We start from the raw sequence: 22,164 nt of genomic DNA, 5'->3' as shown, positions 1-22,164 counted from the left end.
GGGAGGAAGAGAGGGGAACAGTAAACTACTATTTTTGCCATTATGGTGAATTTGATAATACAAAATATTTTATCATTAAATGCCTGTGTGTGGGACACTTTGCCAAATGTTAGAAAGGTAGTGTTAAAAACCCTCCAACATTTGAGATCATTTTGGGTTGGGGTTGTAGACCACACAAATAAAAATCAAACTGATTCAAAACAGCACAGACCAGTTGCTGAATGCCCCTGGCATGGCTGGCTGTATCTCCTCGTCACGTGCAGGTTTCACCACATCCCTGACACTCGGTTCTGAGTGCCTTCTGCGAGCATGGCAGGCCTTCGGCAGGCACTTGTCAAGTGAATTCTGCTTTATATATTTAATACAGGGCGAAAGCCAGGGTGTGTTGCCATGAGAACCGGGATTGCAGGGGGCTTATGGGATGTTTTGAAATGTGATGAAAAGGCAAAATTTGTGTGCAAGCACTGGGCAGAAGGAGTAACCCACCCGCCGAAGCCCACGACGACTCCTGAACCCAAATGTCCGGAGGATTGGGGCGCCAGCAGTAGAACGAGTTTGTGTTTCAAGGTGAGTATCAATTATAAAGCTGATAAGAGAATCTGGAGTATGCTTAAGCCTAAAGAATCACCTAAGGACATAAAAAGCAAACAAACAAACAAACAAAAAACCAAAACACTGTGCCCAGACTCCACCCATAGGTATTTAGAAAGTCTGATTTGATTAACCCGGGGATCAGGTGTTTTAGAAGAGCTCCTTGGGTGGATGCATTTAGACCCACAAATGCAACCAACAACATAAACACAGCGCACAGAAGTTTTTTCTCACCTGCTCTGCCACTATCCCCTCCTCTCTGCTTCTCTCCTTTCTCCCAGGACTTCTAGATCTACCTCCCTCCTCTCCCCTCTTCCCCCCTTCCTCCCTCCCTTCCTTCCCCCCTTACCCTCCCTTCCTCTGTTCCTTCCTTCCTCCCTTCCTTCTTTTCTCCTTCCTCCCTTCTCCCCCTCCTCCCCCTCCCCATCCCGCTCCTCCTCCTCCTCCCCCCCCCCCTTCTTCTCCTCCTCCTCCTTCTCTCTCTCTCTCTCTCTCCCCTTCTTTTTCTTTCTCCAATGGGGTCTTGCTCTGTCATCTAGGCTGGAATACAGTGGTACAGTCATGGCTCACTGCAGCCTCAAACTTCTGGGCTCAAGTGCTTCTCCCACCAAAGCCTCCCAAGTAGCTACAAGTATGCACCACCATGCCTAGCTAATTTTTAAAATCTTCTTTTAAATACAGATGGGTCTCACTATGTTGCCCGGGCTAGTCTCAAACTCCTGGTGTCAACTGATCCTCCCACACAGACCTCCAAAAGCTCTGGAATTACAGGCATGAGCCACTGCACCCAGCCTTTTTTTGTCTTGATAGAAATTTCTGTTTCCTGTCACACTGTTGTATTGCAATTCATTTTTTTTCCATGCTCTTGAGCCCAAGTTTTAGCTAAGAAAATTGATGAAGTGTTCTACAACAATGCCACAGAGGTATTCTAAAGCGAGTACTCCCTTTTTCTGATTTAACCCTGATGATTATAATGACGGGTGAGGAAAGGAAATGATAGGTTGGGGCACATGTCTTTTCAATGCCCATTAAATGACAATTCAATATTCTACCACTATTTAATACATTCATAGTTTAGGCCATTCGTTTCCTCTTTATGCAATCAAATTCACTAAAGCCAACAACCAGACAGAAAAAGAAACCCAGAAAATAACAAACAAAAACCCCAATGAATTAAGGAATTAAGGATTTGGGTCTTTTACTCTCTTTCTTTTATAAGTCACATCCTTTCTAGAGAAAGTTAGACTTAGCCAAATACAGAAATGTACCTACTATATTAGTCTGTTCTCACACTGCTATAAAGATACTGCCTGAGACCGGGTAATTTAAAAAGGAAAGAGGTTGAATTGATTCCCAGTTTCACATGGTTGGAGAGGCCTCAGGAAACTTAGCATCATGGTGGAAGGGGAAGCAAGCACCTTATTCACAGGGTGGCAGGACAGAGAAGACCATTTGAGAGTGTAGGAGAAGCTACTACTTGTAAAACCATCAGATCTTCTGAGAAGTCATTCACAAGAACAGCATGGGGGAAACTGCCTTCATACTCCACTTACCTCCCTCAATGTGGGGATTGTAGGTCCCTCCTTCGACATGTGGGGATTACAGTTTGAGATGAGATTTGGGTGGGGAACACAGAGTCAAACCATATTACCTACCTACTGCTTAATGATACTGTTTTCTAATAGTCCTGCTCCCTGTACTTCTTTTATTCAATCCCTTTGAATGGCATATAGCCATGACATGCCCTGTAAGACAGTTTGGCAAGGCTGATAAAGAATTGGCATCAGGATGAGGCTATGTAGTCTTTTCTAACTCAAGAGGAGTATGGTTAATTGAGCTGGTCACTCCCACTAATAGAAATAGGAATCCAGAAAGTCTTCAGTCCAGATTGGCCATCAGATTTAATAACACAATTTACATAGAAGGCGGTGTATTGGGCTAAGACAGAAGAGATTTGTAAATGGATTATTTGAGGACTAACACAAAGAAAATCAAGTATTTTATTGTTACCTCCGGAAACTTTTGAGTTACTACACAAAGGCGGGATTCATCTTATTCCTAGCCTTCGCCTGAGGATGTTAGGCTATGGAGATTTATTGCAGTTTTTCGAGAAAATCAGCAGTTTTACCCAGAGCTGAGAAGTGAACCAGGGGCTTCAGTAGAGAGAATTTTCAGGTGGATGTTCAACAAATCAAAACATGTGCTTGACTAGAAATTAGGTGGTTTTAGAGGTACTTGGGGTAGGGTTTGTTTGGAAATATATAGACCACCTTTATAAATATTAAGGTGTGAGAATTATTAATGAAATTCAGCTGATAGTAAATTTAGTTAAAAAAATAAAATCTTATATCATAGTCTAGCAAGTTGAGGCATCATAGGAGTCTGGGATATACTGATGTGGATACTTACTTAAACACCTTTGTCCAGATAGCTTGAGTCAAGTTAGGGTCAAGGTGAAGGTTGTCTTTGGCTGCTTAATGACAGCTTGGGCAACCATAGTGCCTTGGAAGCAAATTTATTTTCCCATAAGCCTGTGATGTGGGGGCCATAACTCATGAGGACCAATGCATGAGAATTAGAAAAGTCAATGGCCCCAAATACCTCCTTTCTATTTGTATACTGGTGGGTGTGTCCCAGACTGTCACTGTTGACTGCATTTCACTATTCTCTCTGCAGTCCTCTGAATGTTATGACCCAATTCCTAAATCATATAATCTTTTAAATTTAATTTAGTTCATAACTCCCTGCCAGATGTGTGTCTGTGGTTGCATGTGCTTCAATAGCTCTTGAAATGTACAACCACAATGAAAAATACAAGGCAGTATTGAAGGACATCACCAACAAAATGTTGAAACGTTGCCAGGTTATTCATTGTTTAAGCCGAACACAATAACAAACTGTGCACAGTTTTAGGAAAGTTATTTTCCTTAAAATTCTTCTTATTCATGTTTACTTTCTTTGTATCAAAAGCTTCTTTCATTTTTTTCCATCTCAATGCCACTTTTTACACTTAACCAAATTAATCTTGTCTTCTACAAAGAGCTGTATACGTAAGCCATATGCCTAAAGTTCCTAAGATTTTCATCTAATTTCTCTTATGCTACAAAATAATTTTATTTTCTAAGGTTTTCTCAACAAAATAGTCCCCCAAGTTTTGTTTACCCAACTATTCACTCATAAATTTATTTTAAAGCAAAAAAATTATATTGTTTTGGGTCATTACAATGTTTTGTTTTTCTGTAAATGAACTCTCATCAAAAGTAAATAATTATTTCTCTTAATTTGATAAACTACAAAGTGTAAAATAATTTTTGTAACCATATCATCATCAGCTGTATGCAAAAGGAAAACATGAGAAGAAAACGTGGTTTGAATCTCGAGATTTTTGTCGAGCTCTGGGTGGAGACTTAGCTAGCATCAATAACAAAGAGGAACAGCAAATGATATGGCGATTAATAACGTAAGTGGTATTTTTATGGATTACTCCTTTTTGTTATCTAGTTGGTGCTTATGAAGTTGAGAAAATTTGTCTGTTTCTGGAATTGTTGTCTCAGGATGCTAGTTTGAGCACCTGTATCATCTCCAAAATCTGTGGGCCCCGTTTGATCTAGTTTTACTTTCAAATCCTTTAATTTTATAAGTGTAAATTCTGCTATGACTTGCTCTATAAAAGTTCAAGATGCTTAATACATACTTATCTTTCAATACTATACAATTATTTACTCTGAGGCAGTGGCCTGTTTTTAAGATATTTATGGGATATACCAAAATGCACATCTATTGCATAAGTCTTCTATTTAGCTGTTAAATCTCTTTACTTGTGTACTATTAATTTATGTTTTGGAGGTAACTTTCAAATGTGGTTAGTCCTCATAAGTTACTGGACTTGCTTCATGCAATAGCGTATGCTTGCTTTATGTTTTGGATTTCATAGAGCTAGTGGAAGCTACCACGAACTGTTTTGGTTGGGATTGACATATGGAAGCCCTTCAGAAGGCTTTACTTGGAGTGATGGTTCTCCTGTGAGTAATTTCACTTACTATATAAGTTTCTTACTTTATCGTGTATTTATTTTGATGTTATCTTTTTATTTAATCCAAACTTTTAGTAAGACAGGTCATTATGATAGACACTATCCTGCCATGCAAAGTTGATGTGCAGGTAAACTTCCTCAAACTTGTATGTTTTATACCCTCTTATAGAACAATAGAAATGGAGACATTTTTGATATTCCCACTAATAATGATTAGGATTCGTCGGATTTCTCCATTTCCAGGAATGAAGAAGTGAGAGCTTCTGGCACATGCTGGCAATATTTAGAAGCCCTAGTCATCACAAGAAGTGATTTTGTATAATTTCGGTTCTACCTCTTAATTTCAGTTCTGCCTCCACCAGCAACTTTAATGAGGTGGTTTATTTGATGGCTTCATTGACATTTGGGTTTTATATTTACATCTCTGGAAAACACATCACCGTGCTTAGTCCAAAACCCTGTGGGTTATGACTCCACACTGAAAACTCCATAGAGGTCCTAGACCCAGGGCCTCCATTTGTTTCTACTGTTCATTTTGGCAAAGTTTAGTAGCTCTGTTAGCAATATTTTCTGGGTCTTTTTCTTTTGCAAGAAGAATTAATTTTATTTCTTTATCCTACACATTTAATAAAGAGAAAAATTCCAAATAACACACTGAAATATTATCCTTTCCAATGGGTTGTAAAATTTAGGAACTCCCAATACTGAGAAGTGGAACTTTGTTGCCAAGTTTTTCCTATATATAAACCCCCATTTGCGTCCCTTGGATCCATTCTATTTAATAAGAGTAAAGAAAATGTTATAAAATTGTTATAATAATCAATTGTGTACGCTATTCAACATCGCAAGTTTCCATGTGATGAAAGCTGTTTCTTTTCTACTCATGTTTGTGAACTGTGCTTTCAAAGCAAAACTATTGTGAAAAAAAAAAGTAAATTGATAAAACAAGGCAAATATATCTTTCCTTTTCTGTTTGAATGAATGATTGGTGTTGGCTTGATACAAATGGTTAATGGTTGTAGTTTGATGTTTCTAATATAGGTTTCATATGAAAATTGGGCTTATGGAGAACCTAATAATTATCAAAATGTTGAATACTGTGGTGAGCTGAAAGGAGATCCTAGTATGTCTTGGAATGATATTAATTGTGAACACCTTAACAACTGGATTTGCCAGATACAAAAGGGTATGATCACCTCTTCTCTCCTTTATCTCAGCTTGGTAGACTAACCTCCTGACACCCCAGTATCTTTCCTTTATTAGCAGAAGCAAACAAACAAAATAACAGAATCAGGGAACGGTCAGTGGCCATCATTGCATAGGATAAGCATGAAGTTGGTAAGCACAGATAAATGTGCCAAAGGAACAGAGAAGATCAAAAGGCCACCCAGGAGTTCTGAGCAAGAGTCACATCCTCCCAAATAGTTCCCAAGAGCAGCTCTGATCCTGGCCCAGGTTCCATAGCAGTAGAAGTTTGTGGGTGTCCTAGGTCGTAAGCAGAATAATGCAAATGCAACCTCCGTTTTGGGATTTTCACCTTCTGACCTACGTTAATCATCAAATAGGCGAACATTTCCCCAAGTCTGAATATTCTCAGATAAATGTTCAACACAGTGAACAATCTCCCTGGAGTGGCCTCTGATGCTATGAGCCCCACCATGTTATTGATGGTCAAACAATATACATGCTGACAGTCATTATCTGGGACTCAGAAAGTTCTACATATCCAAGTCAGGCTAGAGGATCCGAGTTCTAATGTTAAGAGAAACCAACACACCAACCGTCAAATAAACAAACCTACCCTCGAACCAAAATATACCTCAATACCTCTCTTGTAAATGGATAAATGGAACCACATTGCCCTCTGCTGTTGGGGAATCTTGGCAACCATTTCAGCTCTATAGCTGGAGATGCCTTCCTGCTTTTTTATTTTCCATCCTCCTGCTGCTTATTGCTTTCAAAGTTTCCAGAATAAAAGTAGTCAGTGGTGGTCCATTGTCCTTTAACGGTCTCTTAGTTGCCAATGGCTGGTATCCTTTTTGCATTATTGTAGCTCTACTCTTGCAGATGTTAAATTCATTAACCCAAAACCTAGGTAACCTGAGTCCCTTTATCAGCTTTCAACAAAATCCAGATATGTCATTAACTAATTGGAAAGAAAAATATTTCATTTAACTTTTAATAAATCAAACATTTAAAAAAACAGATTTTCTTAAAGAAAATACATTTTCTATTTTATAAATATTTTATAAACAAACAGTTCACATTTAATCGTTTCAACTAATGAAATCATAAATAATTTCACAGATTATAAGATGTCTGACTGAAAAACGAACATCTGTTAAACACCTATTACATACCAATAACTCACATGTTTTCACAAACTAATCTATTTGGTTTAGTTGACAAAATTAAGGCTAAATGATTGAAACCCAGGCTTGGGATTTGAAGCTAGGCTTTCTGATTCTAAAACTCACGTTCTTTTGTTTTTGTTTTTTTTTTCCCTTTTCTTTATATGATGCTACTTGTGCCTGAAAACTGTGGTGGCTGTAATTTCTGGTGGCTATGATTGCACCTGATTTGTTTAAGTCTTCACTTCTAATTCTCTTTTCCTTCATTCTGCTCTCCACAACATGATGTACAAATTGGAGAAAGAAAGGGAAGGGAAAAAACAGAACAACTAAGTTTTTAGCAATATTGACTCATGAAAATAGTGAATATAGAAGGAAATGTAATTAGCAGAAGTTTAAGTACACTTTATTTCTACTTTGCTCTTGTTTTACAGGACAAACACCAAAACCTGAGCCAACGCCAGCTCCTCAAGACAGTAGGTGTTTTCTTATTTTCTGATCTCTGTATTGATAACCCTTTCCCTGCCTCTTTTTTTTTTTCCTCAATGAAAAAATTACTTGCCCTAGGAAAGTAGAGGGCAGAAGTCCTTAATACCTATGAGTGAGAATGTCATGGAGGTTTGAGTCTTCCTCTCCGGAGAGAAGCTCATATGCACAAACATAAGGCATGTTAATACAGTTTCTCAAGGGTTCATGAATCAATTCCAAGGTCCCAGGTTCTTCTTTAGCACATATATTAGTGTCCACTGGCTGCTGTAACCAGTTACCAGGAACTTGGTGGCTTAAAATAACACGCAGTTACTCCCTTACAGTTCCGGAAGTCAGAAATCTGGAATCAATTTCACTGGGCCAAAATCCAGATGTTGGCAGGACCACGCTCCTGTTAGGGGCTCTAAGGGAGAATCTCTTTCCTTGCCTTTATAAACCAGCATCTAGAGCTGCATTCTGTGAACTCATCTGCTCATGGCCCCTTCCTCCTTCAAAACCAGCAATGTAGCATCTTCTTCCAGTGATCACACTGCCTCTTTCTCTTTTAGTCAAATGTCCCTCCTCCCCCTGCATAAGAATACTTGTTATTACATTTAGGGCCCACCTAGATGATCCAGGATAACCCTCCCATCTCTCAAGATCCTAACTTAATCATGACTATAAAGTCCTATTTTCCATATAAGCTAACATTCATAGGTTCCAGGGGTTAGGAACTAGATATCTTTGGGGGCTTTTATGCAACCTACTGTAGCACAGAACTATGGAACCCCATGTGTTGGAAAAAGGCTGAGGGACCCACTTTATAGGTGAATTCCTTGCTTCTACCCTGAAGCACCCAAGTCCATCTATTAGAAGTTTTGCTTTTTTTTTTTTTTCTTCTTATACTGGGGTAAAAACTGCTTTCTCATAGTTCCCACTCCTTTGATCTAGAATATTATGGGTGCATTGTATATAAATCCTCACAGCTATGCTATCGTATTGATGAGAGTGACACCCAGAGTTCTTTTACCCGGTAATGACGTATAGGACTTAGCTGGGAATACAAAATGGGTCCTTTTTACTGGGTTGGTAGAAAGTGGATATTTTGGCTGAGGATTCAAATGTCTGTATTTGATGTGGACATTCTGCTGTCGTGGTCTCTCAGAGTTGCAGACACCTCTTGATATAGCAGCTCTATCCCTTTCACCTTTGCGTGCTACACACACCAGATTCTTGAATTTGTCTGTGTAAAATTCATGGCCTTTTCTCGTTAACCTTTCAGATCCACCAGTCACTGAAGATGGGTGGGTTATTTACAAAGACTACCAGTATTATTTCAGCAAAGAGAAGGAAACCATGGACAATGCGCGAGCGTTTTGCAAGAGGAATTTTGGTGATCTTGTTTCTATTCAAAGTGAAAGTGAAAAGAAGTTTCTATGGAAATATGTAAGAGCATCAATACATTTTTTAATGTTAACAGTTTTGGGGGGAACAGGTGGTGTTTGGTTGTATGGAAAAGTTCTTTAGTGGTGACTTCTGAGATTTTGGTACACCTGTCACCTGAGCAGTGTACACCGTACTGAATGTGTAGTCTTTTGTCCCTCACCCCCTCTTACCTGTCTTCAAGTCCCCAAAGTCCATTGTATCATTCTTATGCCTTTGCATCCTCATAGCTTAGCTTCCACTTATGAGTGAGAATATACGATGTTTGGTTTTCCATTCCTAAGTTACTTCACTTAAAAAAATGGTCTCCAGTTCCATCCAGGTTGCTGCAAATGTCATTATTTCATTCCTGAGTAGTATTCCATAGTATGCATATACCACGTTTTCTTTATCCACTTATTGGCTGATGGGCATTTAGGCTGGTTCCATATTTCTGCGATTGCAAATTGTGCCAATATTAAAAACGTCTGTGCAAATGTCTTTTTCATATAATGACTTATTTTCCTCTGAGTAGATACCCAGTAGTGGGATTGCTGGATCAAATTGTGTTTCTACTTTTAGTTCTTTGAGGAATCTCCATACTGTTTTGTAGAGTTGCTGTACTAGTTTACATTCCCACCAGCAAGGTAAAAGTGTTTCGTTTTCACCACATCCATGCCAACGTCTATTATATTTTTATTTTTTAATTATAGCCATTCTTGCAGGAGTAAGGTGGTGTCACATTGTGATTTTTGATTTACATTTCCCTGATAATTTGTGATACTGAGCATTTTTTTCATAGAGCATCATTGATTTAAGGATGGAACAGTGACATATGATACACATAATGTCTACCATTGGTACCCCCAGCACAATTTCTAATTATGTGCTGAATTTGCACCTCCAAAGGTCAAGGTAAAGATGGAAATGCAGGAGGAGGAGGAGGTCATAACACAAGTTATGCCCTATTGTTTAAATATTTAGTGCAGAATTGCAGAACTCAGAATAATTTTTTTGTTTGTTTGTTTTTGAGACAGTGTCTCGCTCTGTTGCCCCGGCTGGAGTACAGTGGCATGATCTTGGCTCACTGCAACCTCCGCCTACTGGGTTCAAGCAGTTCTCCTGCTTCAGCCTTCCGAACAGCTAGGACTACAGGTGCATACCACCATGCCTGGTTAATCTGTGTTTTTAGTAGAGACAGGGTTTCACCATGTTGGCCAAGTGATCTTGAACTCCTGACCCTAAGTGATCTGCCTGCCCTGACCTCCCAAATTGCTGGGATTGCAGGCGTGAACCACTGTGGCCAGTCCCAGAACCATTTTTTAGCTTGGATTTTGTGACGATCCATACTTGTTGGCCTTGAGTTCACTAATTTGATTTGCAAAGATTATAATTCTTAACTAGTTGTTATATGTCAGTCTTGGACCCTTTGTGTATCATATAGCTTAATTTTTAATTAAAAAATCTGGCTTACTTGGCCCAAATTGTTGGCCAACATATAACACAGTTTGATTATTTATTATAATCATCTTTCTTGGTTGTAACAAAATTGTGATACCATTGATATACCTATCACTGAAGGTATAATCTATTTTTATAATTTATTTTTTCCAAGAGTGCTTTGTTCAGTATCTTTCTGATTAAAATTCTTCATGGCCTCATTGCCAGAGAGGAAGTAACAGAGAGAAGCAGGAAAAAATAAGTTGAACAGTACTGAAATAATAAAAATGCATTTGATTTATAAAGGTACTAGAGTATACTCTGGCTTGCCATCATCTTGTGGATATAGCTTGCTTTGAAATTCTCAAGATGTTTTCTAATATTGCACAAATATATATATGAAAATCAAATATATCTATATATAGTGAAATAGTACATTATAATGAAATTAATACATTTTGGGGTTCCTTTCCTTGCTCATGAATACACATATTCTCCCAAGTTTGAAGAACAGATATATCCTCCTTGCTTATATGCAGATATAAATTGTATATATGTAATATATACATAAAATATGTATAAAATCAATATTTAAATAATATATATGAAATAAATAGATATAAAATAAATCTATATGTAAAATATATATAGAAAATATATGTAATGTATATATAGTATATATTATATTATACATATCAATTCTCTCGCCTCAGCCTTCCAAGTAGATGAGGCTACAGGTGTGCACCACCATCTCCCACAGGGTGACTATTTTTCATATGTATATTTTGTATATATATTTGACATATAGATTTATTTTACATATATAACTACATTTATTACATTTATAATTATAAACATATGATATATTATAAACATATGATATGATAAACTATAAACATATGTATAAAATAAATCTAATATATGACTCTTTTTTATATAAAAAAGAAAAATTTGTACACAATTTAATAACTTGAATTTGTAAAGCAAATGCCTTAAATCATTCTCTATAATATTAAATGCCTACAATAGTTACATTGTTGAAGACATTCTTTAAAACAAAGTAGCCAGTCAGGATTATAGGATTACGCATCAAAGAAAAGACTCTTGCTTTACAAATTCAAAGTATTAAATTGTGTGCATATTTTTTTTTATTTCTAGGAAGAACGTCATATAGAATGTCTTACATTTCTGTAGAAATTCCTCTGTAGAAGAGGTTTCGATTAGGCTGCCTCATTAATATGTATGTTTTGTTTAAGAACTTGCCGATTGTGTGATTCTAAATTAAATTATACGTAAACTTCCATGTTTCAGGTAAACAGAAATGATGCACAGTCCGCGTATTTCATTGGTTTATTGATCAGCTTGGATAAAAAGTTTGCGTAAGTAAATCAAGCTGAAAACAACTCTGCTTGGGTTAGTGTTCTGACCGAAACCTGTGAGTTATTTTGAGATTTTTCTTTGTGGAATGCATTTTTAAAAATCCTACAGCATTCTCAATTGAAATAGCAACTTTAAAAAAAGAATTCAAAATAATTCTATTAAATATTTTCAGCACTATAAATGCCAAACAAACAACTCGAAATTGGATTCAGTTTTGCAAAACTACGCTTTTCTTTGTTTTGAGATGTCATCATCTGTCAGTAAATCATCTACTAAAAAGTTGTTTTAGACATATGCAAATACTGAACTTATTGAAAACATTGTAATCCCACCTGGGATGAGAACCTTGCTAACCTTGCTGCTGGGAACCACAGTATCCTTTCCTATTGCCCTGTTCCCTGTGTTAGCAGCACTATTTTGAAGCACACTTTCAAATTGCAGGAAATACTTTCCCTTTAAAAGAGTGATTGTCCCATTTTCTATTAGATATAGGAGTCAGAAAAAGCTGTAGGGACATGAGAAAATTAATACATTTAAGTTCTTTCTTCTTGTCCATTAATACATATGTCCTCTAGTGTTTGAAGGGCAGATATGTCCTCCTGGCTCATGTACAGATTTTTTTAGCCTCATGTATTCCAGGGGACTGCTGTTGTCATCTTTGAGCAATAGAGACCTAAATTCAAGGTCCTTATCGTTGTTATTATTATTATTATTTGAGACAGGTCTCGCTCTGTTGCCCAGGCTGGAGTGCAATGGGGCGATCACAGCTCACTGCAGCCTTGAAATCCTAGATTCAAGCAATCCTTCCATTTCAGCCTCCTAAGTAGCTGGGATGATAGACATGCACCACCATACCCCACAGGGTCATTCTTTTTAAAGAGTACAAATGTTGGATCTTCCTTTGGACAAGGAACGTCATTTTATCATTTCTAACGTGAAAAGGTCAAATTTGATGATCTCATGACTGGTCCCCTTCTGGCTCTCACAGTCTCTGAATTTCTGTAGTTTGCAGACGTAAGTTTAGGCCACCTACATGACAAGAAACTAGAGTAAACACGAGAATCAGAGAATGAGCCTAATGAGAAATTCTATACGCTCTGCCTCTCCATGGGTGGTTTGGTTTTGTGGGAATCATGCCTGGGGAGTACGATGGGAGGATTTTCATCTCTGGCTCACTTCCAGAGTAATCAGGGTCTCCACTTTGCGACTAAAGGTGGTTTCTTCCTGGGAAGGAAAAGAAGACAGCCTGGACATGGCATGAGGGTTGCTACTGTGGAGTGAGATGCATGGAACACACCAAATACTCAGGCATTGGGGGTTTTCCTGCCATTCTCTGGAGATCTCCCTATTCTGGGTTGACTTGTCCTGCCCCACCAGTAGGCTGTAGCCAACTATTTTTTTGTTTTTTTTTTGACACTAAGTTTTATTCTTGTTGCTTAGGCTGGAGTGCAATGGCCCGATCTCGGCTCGCTGCAGCCTCCGCCTCCTAGTTCAAGTGATTCTCTTGCCTCGGCCTCCCGAGTGACTGGGATTACAGGAGCCCACAGCGATGCCTGGCTAATTTTTTTTTTTAATTTCAATTTTTAGTAGAGATGGAGTTTCGCCATGTTTGTCAGGCTGGTCTCAAACTCCTGGCTTCAGGTGATCCGCCCGCCTTGGCCTCCCATAATGCTGGGATTACAGGCATGAGCTACTGCTCCTGGCCTGTATCCAATTATTCTAATGATTGGATCATTGCAAAATGCCTGAATTTTCTTTTCCAGTTGGATGGATGGAAGCAAAGTGGATTACGTGTCTTGGGCCACAGGTGAACCCAATTTTGCAAATGAGGATGAAAACTGTGTGACCATGTATTCAAATTCAGGTAGGCAAGTCATGCATGTTGAATTTGCTTTGTGGCATGGCGTGTCATGTGCCACATGCCTAGACTAAAAGTAGCAAGTTGTGCGCTATGTCAGGCAAGATAAGAAGAGAGAATAAAGGATAATTCTAATTTTAGCAACATAGCAGTTCAATTTGTAAGGAGAATGGATGCTTAACATTTACACTAGTAAACAACATAGTTAATCTTCTCACTTCTTCCCAAATTAGGAACCCCTTTTTCATGTTCTGATTTGAAAAAAGTTATCCAGAATTTGTTTATCTATCTCCTTTATTTCTCTCTGGCTCCTTATTATTCTGCAAAATGGGAATAATGACAGAATCTATCAGTTGTTGAGAAGATGAAATGAAATCATACATCTAAAATACTATGTAGATGCTTGGTGTATACAAAGTTTGCTATTGTTAGGTTGTTATTATTAGCTATTACCATTTAGCTAATACATCTGCAACATCAAGTACATGTTTGGTTCATAGGATGCTCTCTATAAAGTGGAACTATTATTAGTTTAAGTAAAACAGCAAAAGAATATTGCATGGATACCTCTAGTCACATGTAAAAACCAAGTTTGATTAGAGTCTAAATAAGTTTTGAGAATTCTTGTAAAATATAAATATATTTTTTAAAAATAATGTTTTAAAACAAAAAGAACTGAATCTAATTTAACTGTTTTTCTCTTTGCCAGGGTTTTGGAATGACATTAACTGTGGCTATCCAAGTGCCTTCATTTGCCAGCGACATAACAGTAGTATCAATGCTACCACAGTTATGCCTACAAAACCCTCGGTCCCATCAGGGTGCAAGGAAGGCTGGAATTTCTACAACAACAAGGTACTAGGAGAATTAGTTGCAATCTTGGCACTGATCAGTATGGAGAGTGATGCAAATCTTTCAGCTCAAAGTTAACTTTTACTAGCCTCATCACTTTAGAAAATTTTTGGCAAGACTAGGTGAAGATTTGCATGACCAACTCTCTATGGAAATTGAGAGCATACTTGAGATATTATCCACATTGATGTACCCTTTCTCCCGAGGGAGAATAGAACTTTGCAAAGAAAGTGAGTGGGTCATAAAACTAACAGTTTTTTAAATCTCTAGTTGGTGGTGAGAAATTTCTGATGTAGCTATAATCTTCATGAATAATTTTGCTTTTGGTAGAACAAAGTTGATCATCTTTAGGTAACCCCCATGGTTTTCCTTTATTTTTTTCTGCCCCCCCCCCCCCCCTTCCATCCCAGTGTTTCAAAATCTTTGGATTTGTTGAAGAAGAAAGAAAAACTTGGCAAGAGGCACGAAAAGCTTGTATAGGCTTTGGAGGGAATCTGGTCTCCATACAAAATGAAAAAGAGCAAGGTATGTGGCCATTTTGTAATTAGTTGTGCATTTAAATATGGAATTTTGACTGCAAAATGGTAAAATATTGCTGACAGTAAATGACTTTTTAGTTTTCCAGTGTAAAAGCTAAGAAAATGGAAAAAATCAAATGCTTATTGAAAACTATTTTATTCAATTATAGCGCATATTAAGCTGTTTATTTTGTATAAAGTCCTTATATAAAGTTATCACAACTCTGAGAAGCAGGTATTATAACCCCATTTTGTGAGTGGGGAAATGGTGCATAGACAGCTTTGAGTGAAGGAGCTTGCCTGTTAAGCGGTAGAGCTGGGAAAGAAGCCTAGGCTTGTCCATCTTTCTACCAAACCAGTTTGCTCCCAAAGAGTCAAAGAAGAGTACTTCTAGTAATAAGATGAAAAATTGCTGCTTTCCCATTTATTACTCTTCTAGTCACTTGATCATATAACTTGTTTTTGTTTGTTTGTTTGTTTGTTTTTTTGAGACGGAGTCTTGCTCTGTTGCCCGGGCTGGAGTGCAGTGGCCAGATCTCAGCTGACTGCAAGCTCCACCTCCCGGGTGTACGCCATTCTCCTGCCTCAGCCTCCCGAGTACCTGGGACTACAGGCGCCCGCCACCTCGCCAGACTAGTTCTTTGTATTTTTTAGTAGAGACGGGGTTTCACCGTGTTAGCCAGGATGGTCTTGATCTCCTGACCTCATGATCCGCCCGTCTCGGCCTCCCAAAGTGCTGGGATTACAGGCTTGAGCCGCCATGCCCGGCTTGATCATATAACTTGTAATGCAACACAATTGATATTTTAAATATGAACTTTGAACAAATTTCGATTTTTTTTTTTTTGAAACAAGGTCTTACTCTGTTGCCCAGGATTATAACTCACTGCAGCCTCGAACCCCTAAGCTCAAGCAATCCTCTTGCCTCAGCCTCCTGGGTAGCTAGGGCAGGCCTGAGTCATAATGCCCGGCTAATTTTTTTAAAGTTGTTGTTGTTGTTGTCATTGTTGTTGTTGTTTTGTAGAGATAGAGTCTCACTGTGTCGCCCAGGCTGGTCTTAAACTCCCACCTCAGCCTCCCAAAGTGTTAGGATTACAGGAGTGAGCCACCATACCTGGCTTTGAAACATTTTTTGATAAAACACGAAAATAAGCAAGAACTATGAAGGAGAATATTCACCATATTCATAGAGCAGATGGAAAAATCATGATATTGTCATCAAAAGAAAGGTACCCACCATTTCTACCTGATCTTTCTGTGGAGGCATCCACTGAAATAGGTATTAGGTTAAATTGTGACTTGCCCTTTAAGGAGGGTTTTGACCAACTGCAGGAGATTCAGACTAAACTGAAGAAGGGTTTGGAAATCACTGCAAGTGAGTCAGGGTTGAAAGACTCTCAGGTTATACAACTTAGAAAAGAGAGGATGTAGATTTTGAAGGATCACCCTGTGTCACCTCAGATACAAGACCCAAAACCAACAAGCGACAGTCACAGGGAAATAGATTTAGGCTCAAAATTAGGGGTTAGGGGCCATTGTTACAGAATTGATTGGATAGACTGCTTTGTGAGGAAGGTGAAGTTTCTAAAGGGCTGTGAAAATGCTTGCACTGGAAGATACTCAGATGGATGCTAGAGCATCCTGTATGTTAGCTGGGATGTAGTACAGAAGATGCTCAACAGTTGTTTGTTGTATATATAACTTTATAAGGACATGGTAGGAGACATATGGACTGAATATTCTGTAAGCTCTCTTTTGGTTCTGAGATTATTTGACTTCTGGAATCATTTATTTCAAAAATGATATGAGAAAGAAAATAGAAGAAAAACGTAGGAAGTAAGAAAGGCACTAGAAACATGTAGGGTGCTCTCTCAAAAGTCTTATTTGGCTTTGTGAATGCCGCCATGTGCTCTCTGAGAACACATTTTACAATATATCCCAACCAAGCTTTCACTGAGAACGTTTGACAAGTTGAGCGATTTGTCAGACACTGAAAGAGAAGGGTCAAACCAAAGCACACAGTACAAGAACATAACATTCACATTTCTCCAACTGGCCTACCCCATTTTGGGCTTAGCTACCCAGCAGAGAAACACAATGATTGATTTCCCCTGTTAACCACAAAGTGCTGATTCCTGGCACGATGAAATTGAAACTGGATAATAGAGACGTGCAGAAGGAAACAATTTTCAGATACAATAACATTATTCCTGGCAAAACAGGCACACGTCGTTGAATTCTTATTGTGGTTGTTGGCAGAAAAAAGTGCTGAATCTTGGCAGGTAGAGCTTTTCCATGTTTCATTTCAAGCTGGGGATGAGGCAAAAGTTATGGTCTTATTTGGAAAACAAAACAAAACCAAAACAACTATCTACCAATGCTCTTTTCTTCTTAGAGACAGGGTCTCGCTTGATCACCCAGGCTGGAGATCACTGATGTGATTATAGCTCACTACAGCCTCCAACTCCTGGGCTCAAGTAATCCTCACGTCACAGCCTCCAAAGTAGCTGGGACTACAGGTGTGCACCATCATACCTGGCTAATTTTTAAATGTTTTTGTAGAGAGAGGGTCTTTCTATGTTGCCCAGGCTGGCCTTAAACTTCTGACCTCAAGTGATCCTCCCACCTTGGACTCCCCAAATTGTTGAGATTACAGGTGTGAGCCACCATATCTAGCTGTACTCGTGCTCTTTTTTCTTTTCTGAAAAAGTTGGAAGAATTAAAAAAAAAAAAATCTTTAGTTAATTGAGAAACATAGAAGTCTCTGAGTGAGATGGTAGCTGCCTCTTCTACTCTGCAGAAAGAGTAAACGTATAGCAATGGAATTGCTTGAAATTCCATGAAATTGTTTGTTCCTGAATACACAGATAATTATATCTCTGCAGATTTCTATTTTGTATTTTCTATTAGTAACCCTGAGTGCTTAGTCATTCTATTTCCTATTTACATTCAGGAGACGTGTTTAAGTGTAAATGTTTGCAAATTGTTGTTTAGTAGAGTAGGTACTTGTCGGTCTAGGAGGTAATGGCTCAGGTGGTGGTTCTGGCCCCAGATGGCAGCTGCCATGGGAGGCCTGGTGGTGGACTGAGGGAAGGGGAGGGACACATGTACAATTCAACCTTTTATGTCTCTTGGATGTTTGCCACCATCCGCTTGGTCACAGAATTGATAAGCAAGAAGCCATATTCTATAGTATCATCCAGTGATGTGAGCACTTTATTATTGATTGATTTGTGTAGAGATGGGGTCTCCCTTTGTTGCCCAGGCTGAAGTGCAGTGGCACAACCATGGCTGTCTGCAGTCTCAACCTCCTAGGCTCAAGCAATCCTCCTGCCTCAGCCTTTTGACAAGCTGGGACTACAGGCGCACGCCACCGATGCTTTGTTAATTTTTGTATTTCTTCGTAGAGACAGGGTGTCACCATGTTGCCCAGGCTGATCTTGAACTCCTGGCCTCAAGCAATCTTCCTGTCTCTGCCTCCCAAAGCACTAGGATTACAGGCACCAGCCACCATCCCCAGCCCCTGATGTGAGCGTTTTAGCATCAGGATGGTCCCCTGGATCCAAGCACACTGAGTAGATGGACAACTGATCTCCAGGGATTTCTACCCCACCTCCCCAGGAGGAATCTCAATTGGGAAACTTTTGGTTTGGCAATCTGAGATGCTGAGAATTTGACAGCTGTGTTAGTCTCTTCTCACACTACTGTAAAGAGCTGCCCAAGACTGGGTAATTTATAAAGGAAAGAGGTTTAATTGACTCACACTTCCACGTAGCTGGGGAGGCCTCAGGAAATTTACAATCATGTGGAAGGGGAAGCAAACATGTCCTTCTTCATATGGTGGCAGGACAGAGAAATGCAAAACAAAGCGTTAAAAGATAAAACCATCAGCTCTTGTAAGAACTCATCTCATTCACTATAATGAGAACAGCATGGGAGAAACATCCCCCATGGTTCAGTTACCTTCACCTAGTCCCACTCTTAATATGTGGGAATTATGACAATTGCAGGTGAGATTTGGGTGGGGAAACAGAGCCAAATCATATCAACAGTCTAATGATTCTTGTTTTGACAGCTTTTATTTTTTCAGAACTGTCTGGGTTAAGAGTCCTTTGTCCCATAGTTATTATATAAATCAGATTATCTTATTTACAGAGTCAGGACAGCCACAAATCCATATGGTGACTTTTTATGAATTAGAAAAGTTGTGGTTGTAGGCAGCCACAACCCAGATAAGGGTGCACAGAATGGAGCCCTGGGGCAGGGTGCAACTCGGACAAGTGTCTTCAATGGCCTAGATAAAACCTAGACTTCTATTGTATGAAACTTTTCAAAGTCCAAAGCTCAAGTGATAACACAATGCTGATATTAGAATGTTCGTGTGCTCATGATAAGTGTTTTTAAGTAACAGTGACACAAATCACATGCTCAGTATTTTGAAATTCATATATTTTGATTACTTTCCATATTTTGAGTATTAACCCTCAAAGTTTAAAATTATTTCGTGAAATTTTCTTTCAGCATTTCTTACCTATCACATGAAGGACTCCACTTTCAGTGCCTGGACTGGGCTGAACGATGTCAATTCAGAACACACGTTCCTGTGGACGGATGGACGAGGGGTTCATTACACAAACTGGGGGAAAGGTTACCCCGGTGGAAGAAGAAGCAGTCTTTCTTATGAAGATGTAAATATCAGATTCAGGTCACCTCTCTACACACCATCAGCTTGCATAGAGTTATCATCTTATTGATTACTCTTCCATGAAAGAAACTACCAGAATATCCTTGGCCTGGTCCATGCTTGCAGATTTTATCTATTTCAGACTGAGCTGACTTGGAGGGAGGGAGTATAAATTCAGTTAAAAAATCTTTGGCTTGGAGAAGTGGTGATAGTGAGGGGTCAGGAAACCCAGTTCCATTCTAAGCCTAACTTGCAGTCAAAAGAAACACTTCAACCTAGAGTTATCAACTTTCTTTGTGTCACCTTCCCCTTATCCCTTGCAGCTGCTGTAGTATTTGGGGTGTAGGCCTGGAAGCTACTACTGCTTCTAAAGATCACATTGTCATCATCCATCATCATCACCGTCATGATCATGAGCTAATATTTGTAGACTGCTTATTATGTGCCAGATGCTTTTGTACATTAACCTGGGAGACAGATTGCTACTTTATTTTACTACTTTTTTTCTTATATAATTGAACAACCACCTTATCAACATCAACACCCTGTTAGGGATTGTAAAAACTGTGATGAAATGGACGATTTTGTTTTTACCTTAGAAGTGTGTACACTTAAACTAGACCACAAGTCTTATATAAGAAGGAAGATATGAAAGAAATGAACATGTCTAATGACAGGATCAGCTATAAACACTGTAGCAGCTAAGAGGAAACGAACTTACTGTGGAATGGGGTGATTTAATCAGTCGACACACATCTATGGTGTCCTATGTGCTGGACACTGTCTTTGTCCATGGTGGAGGAAAGAAATATGAAAAAGAATCAGCTATGGGTCCTCCCTCCCTCCCTCTCCCTCTCCCTCTCCCTCTCTCTCTTTTTCCCTATCCCTCTTTCACTCTCTCAGTCTCTCACCCCGTTGCCCAGGCTGGAATACAGTGGCATGATCTCGACTCACTACAGTCTCCACCTCCCAGGTTCAAAGATTCTCCTGCCTCAGCCTCCCAAGTAGCTGGGATTACAGGTGTCCCCCACCATGACTGACTAATTTTTGCATTTTTAGTAGAGAAGGGCCTTTACCATATTGGCCAGGGTGGTCTCCAACTCCTGACCTCAAGTGATCCACCTGCCTTGGCCTCCCAAAGTGCTGGGAATACAGGCATGAGCCACCACGCCCATCCGGGTTTTTATTTCAAGAAATTTAAAACAATAATCAGGGGAACTTAGCAAAAGGATGAGAAAGGCCATGTTAGATGGTCAAGGTGGGCAGTCTTCAAGCAAGAGATACATGATGTGTTTGGGCAAATGGAGTAAATGGCTTTGAATGTAGCAGGAGTTTTATGCAGAAAAAGAAGCAGGAATAAACTACAAAAGGTGGAAAGTAGAATTTAGAGAAATGTAGATGCCCTATGATGGAGTTTGGACTTTGTCGAATAAGCAAAAAAAAAAAAAAAAAAAAAAAAAGTAGAAAACTGACCTGCTAAAAATGGCATTTTTATGACCATTAATAATTTGGCAGCTATTTGCCAGGTGAATACATTTTGGTGGTGGAGCCAGACAGCAGCCGTAGGTTGCTGTGTGTGTGAAGTAGCCATTCTTTTGTTTCTTTACTTCTCGAATAAACTTGCTTTTACTGTAGATAAAAAATAACTGGTGATGGGTAAATAATTTTCTGTGGAGAAATTCTTTCATTTTCATGACACCGGTGAGGACTGAAGACTTACTGAAGAAGTGAAAGTAGAATGGAGCGAGACAGTATTTGCTTAGACAGATTTAATGGATGAGAGGTGAATTTCTTGTAAATCAAAAGCATTCATTACCATACACATTTTTGTTGTTTTTAGAACATAAAGAAAGACAGAAGCAATAAAAACAAACCAACAAACAAAATCTGTAATGTCACCAATTCAGAAAAAAAACACTGCTAATTTTTTGTTGAATTTTTTCCCCAGACTTTTTCATAGTGCATATAAACAGATAAAGTTTATATTTCACAAAACTGGAATCAAAATACACATAATGCTTTTTATTTTATTTTATTTTTTTGAGATGGAGTCTCACACTATCACCCGGCTGAAGTGCAATGACGCGATCTCGGCTCACTGCAACCTCCACCTCCCGGGTTCACGCGATTCTCCTACCCCAGCCTCATGAGTAGCTGGGATTACAGGAGCACACCACCACACCTGGCTAATTTTTTTTTGTACTGTTAGTAGAGACAAGGTTTCACTACATTGGCGAGACCGGTCTCCAACTCCTGACCTCATGATCCACCCGCCTTGGCCTCCCAAAGTGCTGGGATTACAGGCATGAGCCACCGCTCCCTCAGGACTTTAAAATGGAGAAGATGGATATAGTTAGAAAAGGAGAATGGGAGAGAACTTTTAATATGTGTTTTTGGTGGAAATACGCTTGGATTGTAACAGGTTTTCTGGATCAGAGACTCTGAGCCAGATAATGGGGGATAAAAATAGTTAAGACAGGAAGTGGGGTGAGTGGAGAACTTTTGAAATGGAAGTTTCAGGTTGCCTGACAGTTGTATCACATGAGATGAAGACAGTGCAGGTTGAC

At 39.0% G+C, this 22,164-nt stretch overlaps 1 protein-coding gene across 1 annotated transcript in view; it reads left to right on the top strand.

The window, feature by feature from the left end:
• The window catches only part of MRC1 (mannose receptor C-type 1), a 97,921-nt gene that overhangs the window by 54,973 nt on the left and 20,784 nt on the right, over nt 1-22,164 (top strand). Inside the window, exons 12-22 of the mRNA XM_023223313.1 lie at nt 368-567; nt 3,924-4,051; nt 4,526-4,613; nt 5,666-5,810; nt 7,410-7,451; nt 8,726-8,889; nt 11,617-11,684; nt 13,449-13,549; nt 14,253-14,398; nt 14,806-14,920; nt 19,435-19,601. Of these exons, the coding sequence (XP_023079081.1) occupies nt 368-567; nt 3,924-4,051; nt 4,526-4,613; nt 5,666-5,810; nt 7,410-7,451; nt 8,726-8,889; nt 11,617-11,684; nt 13,449-13,549; nt 14,253-14,398; nt 14,806-14,920; nt 19,435-19,601 (1,364 nt within the window). The remainder of the gene's footprint in view (nt 1-367; nt 568-3,923; nt 4,052-4,525; nt 4,614-5,665; nt 5,811-7,409; nt 7,452-8,725; nt 8,890-11,616; nt 11,685-13,448; nt 13,550-14,252; nt 14,399-14,805; nt 14,921-19,434; nt 19,602-22,164) is intronic.

This window comes from Piliocolobus tephrosceles, chromosome 9 (assembly GCF_002776525.5).
Source record: "Piliocolobus tephrosceles isolate RC106 chromosome 9, ASM277652v3, whole genome shotgun sequence".
Taxonomy (NCBI): Eukaryota; Metazoa; Chordata; class Mammalia; order Primates; family Cercopithecidae; genus Piliocolobus; species Piliocolobus tephrosceles.
Note: the sequence above shows the minus strand (reverse complement) of the source record. Positions and strands in the feature narration are given on the sequence as shown.